The sequence below is a fragment of the Drosophila tropicalis genome, unplaced genomic scaffold (assembly GCF_018151085.1).
Source record: "Drosophila tropicalis isolate 14030-0801.00 unplaced genomic scaffold, ASM1815108v1 contig_79, whole genome shotgun sequence".
Taxonomy (NCBI): Eukaryota; Metazoa; Arthropoda; class Insecta; order Diptera; family Drosophilidae; genus Drosophila; species Drosophila tropicalis.
The window spans coordinates 5,058-15,175 of record NW_027173278.1 but is presented as its reverse complement, the minus strand read 5'-3'; the positions used below and the strand labels follow the sequence as shown (position 1 = coordinate 15,175).

The 10,118-nt window shown below is 36.4% G+C and overlaps 1 protein-coding gene across 1 annotated transcript; it reads left to right on the top strand.

The window, feature by feature from the left end:
• Nucleotides 1-6: 6 nt before the first annotated feature.
• LOC137579807 (leucine-rich repeat-containing protein 15-like) lies at nt 7-7,673 on the top strand (the record flags this gene model as incomplete). Its single annotated transcript, XM_068293617.1, is given in 13 exon segments — nt 7-45; nt 48-150; nt 1,809-1,936; nt 2,669-2,812; nt 2,926-2,965; nt 2,968-3,029; nt 3,184-3,310; nt 3,427-3,623; nt 3,785-3,940; nt 4,406-4,552; nt 4,936-5,098; nt 5,165-5,296; nt 6,450-7,673. Coding segments are annotated over 13 exon segments (2,106 nt in total), but the record flags the coding sequence as incomplete, so codon positions are not given.
• Nucleotides 7,674-10,118: the final 2,445 nt, after the last annotated feature.

The following is a 10,118-nucleotide window of genomic DNA, read 5'->3' as shown; positions in this document are numbered from 1 at the left end:
ATCATAATACGTGGACCGAAGAATTCAATTACCATCGGACCAGCAAAATGCGACAGTTTATGAAATTAAAGGTTCTACGCATAACCGATTCCAATCTGCCAGCAATCGGCTCTGAATCGTTTTGGGGCTTAAAATATCTGCGCATATTAGGTGAGTTTATGACTTGTGACGCCTACTTCAAGAAAAGTGCGTTGGACCATCCTGACTGATATGCAAATCAATTGCGAATGATTGTCAATAAAAATGCGGTTGCTTATAAAAAAAGAGCCAAAGGGGTATAAAAAAAATTTTGTACGAATTTAACCCTTGATAGCAGACAAGGAGTTCAGTTTAATTACCCAATATTCTGTTTTACTCTTTATATCTTTTGTTAATACGCATTTCGTGAAAGAGCATTCCGCTTGTCTACTTGCCATCAGTTTCTGTGTGTGTGTTTGGGTGTGTGTGTGCGTGTTTGTTTTCTGAATTGGTCTTGTCAATAAAATTGAAATTGATGCGTCAAACCAAAAATAAAATAAGATTGCCGAAATGGTACAAAGGCAATGCTGCTGGATGGAGCATTGAATTGGAATTGCTTGGCGGGGTGAAATTTGTGGTAGGAGGCCTTTAAACTTGTTTATTTGTATGCCCTGCTGTTTACAGTTCTGGGCCAAAAATCATCCACCAAACCAACTCTGCATGCCTCCAACCGCCAACCAAAAAAAGGCAAATTTATTTGCTTCCACCAATAGTCAGAAAAGTTATATTGCAGTTGAACATTTTTCTTTCTTTTTTTATTGTTGTTCTATTTAAATTTAATTTTGATGAATTTTCGTACACAGACATACGTACGCACATGGCAGAGAAAGGGCAAACAAAATAGACCTATTTACTGTAATGGGAGTGTTAGTTTCCTGTTAAAGTATTGAGTCTTAAATTGAACATCAGCTGCTTGAATGTGCTTGCAAAACTGGTTTGATAAAAAAGATAATAAAAATCGAGCCCAACAGCGGGAAAAAGATAATAAGAGCACAGGTGAAAATTGAGAAAATGTCCTTCAGTCACTTGATAGTACCGACTGCCCACTGAAGTATGCAACACAAAGTTTGCAATCTTTACTAACCTTCGAAGCAAATATTCTTTATATACTATTTTAAGCTATAAGCCACACAAAAATTTATAATTTGATAGCAATCAATACTGATAATGAAGCAATCAATACTGTTCCAGCTTATTGCATACTTTAAGTGACAAAGTTCCTCTATTTCATAGCTTTAGATCCGACAATGCTTAAAAAGGGTATTTCATCCTCCCTCAAGCTTGTAGATTGTTGAATCAATGTCTAATAGATTATTATTTAATTAACAAGTTTTCATAATTTTCTTACCATTGAAAATTTTTTCTTAATGTTAAGTTATTATGTAACTAGCGAAATATATGTATTTTAATATTCTACGATTAATAATCAGTAACAAAATACTTTTCTCAACATAAAAACGCAAACATAAAAACATGTCGAGTGCGTAATGTATTTTTGCAACTTTGTAATCCAAAAATCTGTTAACCATACTGTTCGAGAAAAAAAGAGCAAAAAAATAAATGGAAACCGAATATTTATATAACCAACATATGGAGAAAACCAATGATGACTTATTTCCATTTTTCCATCTCTGTGTGGTATTTTAATATTTTTCTTTCTTTTCTCTTTTTTATGACGAAATGCCATCAACAACAAATAAATAACAAACAAACAAACAACAACAACGATTCCGACCACCATCATCACCATCATTCGGATGATTTTGTTGTTTTGTCACTGTCACTGGCAGACCTGTCGAAGAATAACATAACAAACATTACGGAGAATAATTTTCGCGGCCAGGATAATCTAAATGAATTGGACTTGTCAAAAAATAAAATTTTACGCATGGCCAGCTCAACATTTCGTCATTTGACGGTGAGTATAATGCAATTTAATTATGCTAAGCAGTTCTGTAATTAGCTAGAACAATTGTCACTTTTAATTAAATCTAAATCCAAGCTTACGGAATTGGCTCACGTTGGCAAAGAGAAAGGCAAATTAAATTTTTAGATCACTGCAATTTTTGTAAACCCAAAGGAAGATATTTCGCTTCTATGCCTTTACCGCTTTATCGCCCTTTCCCTTGCCCTGCATCTGTCTCTATCTTCAGTATTCTATCTTTTATGTTTCTATGCAGTTCTGTAATAAATTTTGAGGAATTTTTAATAGCCATGTCCTTAGATTGTAGCCAAAAGAAGCAAGAACGAAAAGTGAAAAAAAAAAACGAAACTGAAAGTTCTACGTGCTTGAATTTAAGTTATCCTTTTCATTTTTGGGGGCTTTTTCTCGGGGCCAGGAAGTTCCTGAGCATAGGGAGAAGCAAGAACGTCGAGTATACAGAAAGTTAGTTACTTTCGTTGTCTTCAATTTGCTTTCGATTTTGCTTTTGCCTAGTTATTTCCCCTTTGCCTTTTTTGGCCAGTTTCCGGTCTCGAGCAGTTTTGCCTGATTTATGAATTATTAGCCAGATTGCCATGGATTCGTTGGCTACGTTGTATTCGGACTTGGATTTTGTTTTGCCAATTTTATGTTCATAAACTTTCTAACACAACAAAAAACAAGAAGAAAACGGACACCCAAATTATATGTATATTGTGCATCCTGCAGGATCTGCGTCGTCTTAATTTGGCCGATAATTCAATTGTGGAGCTGGTCCAAAGGAATTTATTCATGCTGAGCAAGCTCAAGTATCTTGATTTAAGCGGAAATCCTTTGCAGGATTTACAGCCGGATGTATTTCGCGATGTTACGGTAAGTGTGTGCCTCAAAACAAAAACCTTCTTTTGCTTATCATTAAATGATTTTCGTATTCCTTTATTTTGTTGTTACATTTTCGAAATCGTTTCGTTTCGTTTCGTTTACAGGAACTGAAAGTACTCAAATGTCGCAATTGCCAGTTGAAAAAATCAATCCGCAATTGTACAATTTATTGCCGCTTTTAAGCGAATTGGATTTGGGACGCAATGAGGTTCGACTTCTGCTTTTCTCTCTCTCTCTCTTTTTCCACCACTCCCCTTCACACACACACACATTTTTCAATTATATACTTTCTCTGTCTCTCCATTTTGTTTTTTTTTTTTTTTTTTTTTGCCTCTCTTTCTCTTCGATACTCTTTGCTGCAGTTCAAATTCCTTGACAAGGATGAATTTCGGGATGTGAAGCGTCTTACAAAAGTTTTACTTGATGGCAATCAATTGTCTGTGGTCGTCGACCAACTCTTTCGCATGCAGAAAAGTCTTAATCACTTGGGTAAATTATACTCATTTAGCTTATTTTGGTTTTTACCATAAAAAAAAATAATTATATGTATACTCACAGATACTATGAACAACTCTTAAACTTTTTTTTGCTTTTTGTTCTTTTAGATTTATCGTACAATCGCTTGGCCAAAGTGCCCAATGATTCCTTTTTACATTTGACCAATTTAACATTTTTGGACTTATCCTATAACAAATTAGTCCGTCTGGAGCCGCAATCTGTGCGTAGTTTAAGCAATTTACTAACATTAAACATAAGTGGCAATGTCCTCATGGATCTATTGGAGATGCGTGAAACGTTTGAGGTAAGTGGCACTCAGGAATTGAAAGTTACTAAGTAACTTAATAAGTAGTTCTTCATTAAATAGAAAATAAATAACAGTGTGGCTAAGAATAATAATAATTAGTTCAAATTCAAATTTTAAACGAATTTATGGTTGGTTTCTTTTTCTTTATTGTCTTACAGGTTATACCACAACTCACTCATTTGGCCATTGCGGATATGGGTAAATTGCCAATTGGCTTGCTAACTCCTTTTAAACAATTACGATATTTGAATATCTCGGGCAACTCATTGGACAATATGGCATTGCAAGTTATCGATCCATGTCGTGAGCTAGAGGTAAGTTTTGAAACTGACACAAAAATACCAAAGAGAAAAACAAAGCAAAACTGAGAGAAAGAGAAGGATATATATCCAAGATGAAAATGTGCAACAGAAATAATGAAAAAGAACTTTTTGATGACTGAGAGGAAGGGTGGCAAAGCATGTTTTTGTCCTATATTGTGTGTGTACGTGTCTCACATACAGTTAAAGACAGAAAATATTCCTTTGTTTTGCACAAGAAGCAACAATTTATCATTTTATAGCCATTAAGCCTTTCATTTTAATTGAATTTAATTGTGTAAATACACTTCAATCCGAACCCTTTTGGTCCAAAGGCAGCTTTTTGGGCCATTGTATTTTGGTGTTTACCACAAAATTGCTGTTTGTCTTGGGCAACTAATTGCCTTTTGATGGGATGGAATACAAATTTAAATTGAATATACACAGTACATATACATATATTTTGTGTTCTACTTACAGTTTTTGGATCTATCACGAAATCAATTACATGGCATCAATGAGGATACAGCAATTCGTATCCAAGGCATTCGAAATGTGCGACTCGATAACAATCCTTTAATATGCGATGAATGTCACATGGGGAAATTAATAAACGTTGTGCGACAAGTAAGTTAAAAACCAAAAAGCTACATGAACTAAACAAGTCACGCCGAGAATTCTATGCCCTGAAAAACAGCGTAAACAAAATAATGTCATTCCAATTTAGTATAACTAATCAAGGTGATAAAAAGAAACCAAACAGAAGTGTATGGAACATACACTTTCACTCGACATGCTTTCTGTTAAAGTGAATGTACCCCTTTTTAAAGGGCTATAACTGAAACCCAAGAAAAATTCAATTAGTTTGTTTTTTTGCTCGAACCTTGCTCTGATTGATGATTCCAACTGAAATGAAATAAAAAACAGAAAACGAAAATGAAATATATTTTTCACCATTTCCAATTGTTATTTTTTCGTTCATTCTCTTTGCTTTGGCTTGATGGCTGCAGCTGCAATGGAAATGGGATACGTATCCAATTTGCTTTCTACCCAATAGTTTAAGAGGTGCTGAAATAAATAATTTGGATATTGGAGGCCTACACTCGTGTCTGGATTATATCAATGATGAGGAGCAGAATGCTGCCAGCACTTCATATAACTTTCTTGAACATGGTAAGAAGTCCTTGTAATGAAATTTCGTTTTCATAAGCCCGTCTTGCTCTCTTTTATTGCTCGTAGGTGGTCTTAATACTCTGGCCATTTTGGGTGGCATCATCTTTGTACTAATTGCTGTCATTATCCTGTCGCTGGTGGCTTGCTTCTCAAAAAATCGTGCTCGTTATTATACCAGAGAAGATCATTTAAGTGGCAGTAAGTAAATTCCATTTATTCAATTTCCCCCCGCCAGCAAAAAAATAAGAAACAAAAGAGCAAAGAAACCAAGACGAAAAAGGTAAACGTCTGAAGAAAGAAATATATCTAGCCTAATCCTTCGTCTTTACTTGTAGTAATTTCGTTCCTTCTTTTTTGGCATTTTTCCAAAGTTGAAGGCGCTGAAATGAAAAACTGACTATTCGCCCCCTAAAGACATTTTCTTTCAGTTTTCTACAGAAATTAAAAAGAAATGTACTCTGGCACACTTAATTAATTACAAGTACGTGCTTCATTATGCTCCCTCAAACTTAATGGTGGAATAAATAAAAGTTCACACTGACCAAACCAAACTTGATGTGCCCCCATGAGAAATGGCATAGGTATCTATGGTACATACATACATACTGCTTGTGGGGTACACCTGACAGACTAACTTGGTTACTTCACACAATTGGCCCTGGGGCCTACACTGAGCCATGTCATTCAACAGAAAGCACTCAAGGGAAACCAGCAGCTAACAAAACAAAACGCAAACTTCTGAATTTGCGCAATTGTGCCTAAATTTGTTCTCTTCTTTTTTGTCTGTTTCGCAAAACAATAAAAAAAAAAATGTCCTTGGCAGGCTAAAACAATCTAGCGGATGTCTCTCCCGGCAACATGTACGAAAGAACAAATACCCTTTCAATGTCATTCTCCCCACTCTCTCTCTTTCTCTCTTTTTTGTAAGCATAAAGTCTGAACAAAATGCTGGTATAGGGTTAGTCAGGGGGGACAAAAAGTTTTTTGTCTCCCAGAAATTTCAATTCCTGCTGCCGCAAAACGAAAGTGAAAAATACTTCTCACCGAAGGACAATGTGAGCGAGCAAAAAAAAAAACTGCATCGATTTGCAGTGAAAAAAAAATTGGAGCAACAGTTTACTTGAAAAATCGAACCCAGTTTTAAAGAGAAGTGAAACAGACAGCAGAAAAAAAGCCGTAAAAGGATCAATATTTTTGTCAATGAAAATCAAGCTAATATCACTGAAATTTTACACAAATTATCTTAACTCTTATATACAATGATATATACATATGTAGCTTGGAAATAGCTCACCTCTATAATATACATACATATATATTTTGCTGTCTTTCAATCCATTTCGTTTTCAAGGCGATAGCAAATGTTTGGAAAAGAACTTAGAGGCAGCCACAATTACGACTCTGGGGAATGGCAACTCACAAACAACTACAACCACACTGACATTGGCCACAACGCCCACAAATGGAAGTGGAACTGCAACTGGAGCAGTACTTCCGGGTGGAACTGAGGCAGCAAATGGCACATCAAATGGCCACAGCTTGAGTCTCAGTCCATCTAATGTAGGTGCTCAGCCAGTTCAGGTGGCCAAAAGTGAAGATGCCGGCAAGGAAATCAACTTTACATTTCCCATAGATGATCGTGTTTGCACCATTGACGAATTGGTCTTGCCGCCAGCTCCACCGCCTCCGGCTGGCGTTCATCATCATCTTCAACACCAGCAACAGTTACTGCACCCCAGCATGGGAAGTCTTATGTACAGCGTTTCGCCTAGCAATGGTCTAACTGGGACAGCAACAACTTTGGCTGCTGCGGCTGCAGCAGCAACTGTCATACCACCCGGAGCACCATCACCGGCTGAGGCTGTGGTTGTGGTATTGCCACCACCGCCGCCACCACCGGGAACATCGTCGTCTCTGTCTACCCATCAGATGGATGGCAGTCTGGCCAGTTTGCGCGAGGTGCAACAGCAGCTAGTGCATCTGAGTAGCACTCTGGAGCCATTGGTCAGCGTTAACTGACCCAAGGGCTTAACGGGAACAGCAGGAGCGAGCTCAGCAGCCTCAGTTTCGGCCTCAGTGACCGCAGTAGCTGCATCAGCAACATCAGCTGCTTCGGTGGGTAAGTTTGCCAAGCAAACAGTAAGTACGACACCGACATAAGCCGCAGGAGAGTTGCAGCTGTTGAGTCCCGGACAGACTGGAGACTGGATTCTGAATTGGTTGGAGCTGGGGCAGGTGTAATTAATCACAATGCGGTAGCCTAGTTTTCTGGGTTCAAATTGAAGTGCAGTAATTAGGACTTGAGTTTGTATGTAATTAAGTTCATTAATCATGGAAATGAATCGAGAATTTCGTTAGTTAAACTACCTAAGGGAAACTATTAATAATTTCCTTTAGAATTTTAGTAACATTTCCCTTCAACTATCAAACAATTTTGGTCATCCAATTGAAACTGCCATTTTTTACAAACCAATTTTATTCGTTTTTACCTTTAATTTTTTTTTTTTATATAAATTAATAAACAAAAAAGACACATACAAAAAAAGGAACAAAAAAAAATGATTACCAACTTAAGATGTTAAAAAAAAAAATATATATATATATATATATTTTAAGAAAAATACACATTTTAAATGTGATAAACAAAGAGAAGAAAACTTCATCAAATGTATGTAAATAATATAATCTAAAAAAGCAGAATGACAAAACAAACAAAACATAAGGAATCTTTGTATATTTTTGGCCAATGCGATTCAAAATTGAGCAGCCGCTCTTAGCACTTAGTTAGAGGCTTAGATTATCATAAAAGGACACACATAAAATCTAGGAATTAAGTGAAACTTATATGCAGAATACATAAAATAAGGTCATATTACAAAAATCAATATTAATTATAACACAAATTTAAGTTTCAAATTCAAACAATCAATTCAAAAAACCAAAATACACCCAACTTAGCAGCCCAAACGATTTTTATTTTTTAATTTAACAGAATAGCATATATACATATATACAACAATACAAGTATAAGCTCAAATAAACCATAATAAAGTGTGACTGTTAAAAGCAAATTGCAACAATTTGGAGAGCTCAATTATTTAAAAGCATCTATACGAGATGTGCTTGGTAAGTAAAGCAACTTAAGGTTAACCAGAAGACATTGACTGTATCTTTAAGTCGTTCCTACTACACAAAGCGTGAGCCCAAACTGATAAAGAAGGGCTCAGTTATCAATTATAATCTTGAACAAATATACAAACTGATTTAATATAAATCAAGTGTAGCTAACCAGGAACTAAAGGTTTAAAGTTTTCCTTGAACTAAGGACTCTAATCAGATATAAGGTTGTCGAAGCCACAGACAAATGGATCCAGATGATAATTTAAACTTTAAAAAGCTTTAGCACTTTAATTAAACTTTTTGTAATTTTAAATAATATTTTTTTATTCATTAACCACACCTCGTTGGTTGGAAATTAAAGATGACCACACAAGTAAGTACAAAAGAGACCATATGGGTATTGAATAAAAAATTCATTCATTCTCATACCCATTTCATTTACCACACTCAGTTGCATCATTTGTGGTTCTTCTTCTGGTTGCATGTCGTTGTGCTTCTGTTTCTCCAAGTGCCACTTCCCTACTGCCCTTGTCTACCATTGTGTGGTATTTTGAAATTATGTTTGTAACATGTCGCTAAGCATGTGCTGCCTGACTTCCCTTTTCCTAGCCCAACCACACCACCCCGTCTAGCGATCCTTCCATACATATGCCATTCACACATTATGTAACCCAAAAGTGTGCTCTACTGCTCCTTTTGCTTAGCAGCGACCAACCATTTTAACTCAACGCAAATGAAAATTGCTTCCGTTTCCGTTTTCCGTGGCGGTTTTTTGGTTACGGATTACGGATTTGGATTGCTATTGTTACTGATTTTCGTTTGTGACTGAATTCAAGCTGCTTCTCGACTTTGATTTAGATTGTCGTACAAATGTAACATAGTGAAGTGGTGAGAATACCAAAAGTGATACGGTTGAGAGAGTATTTAATGGCTGACTGTGTTTTAAAGCTTGTTGAGAGATGGCAAAGATGCTATTTAAGCTCACCTTAAAGATGAATGGGATCTAGCTTATCAATTCTGTGATGGAAATGCGGTATTTAATAAACGAAACTGATCAATTTCAGGGGTAAAATCTCGTATTTCCAGATTGGACTCATCTTTGGGTTTACATTTATTAAAGCAATTTTGGCATGTCTCTTTAAGCCTTTATATATGAATAAGTATGTCTCATAATGAATGTGTATATGGCAAATATGTATTTTGCAAATCTTAATATTAATATCTTTTGTTTTTCAGCAACATTGTGACCAAATATATGTAAACAAGAGAAAACAAGCATTGTAAATTTGGAAAATAATCGTTTTATCCGGTCTTCATCAACATTGAAAAATGGGCAGGCATGTCCTTAAAATTGATAGACAATTTCCATATATTCAAACGTAGTATGCCATGGTCCAAGACCAAGACCAGCTGGGACAGATGCCTTAGATGGCTGCCAAGTCAAGTTGCTTGGTCTTTTCAGTTAAGGGAATGGGCAAAACGCATTTGAATTTATGCATGAACATTGGAGGAAAGAGACTTTTCTATGGCAATGGCGTGTACAGTGTTTTGTTGTTGCATTGAAAATGCATTTCAAATTGCAGTAGCAGCAAGGAATGGAGGATGAGAGAAATGGGTGGGGAGCGTGGGGCTTGGGGCGTTACATGGAGTGAAGTGGAACGCAAGTGGTCGCCCTCTTGGCCATACAATCCAAGTGCATGCAAATTGAGCAATGCGGTTGGAAGTTCGCTCTTGAGATTGCACACATCAATATTGGCTACACTTGACACATGCCAAGTGGGCCCAGGGATGAGCCTGTCCAGCATTGATTAACATTTGAAGTGAGCAATGGTTGTAGAGAAAAACTCTACTAAATTGGCATTGCATGTCCCCATTCGCCCACCTATCGTTTTTATCTATC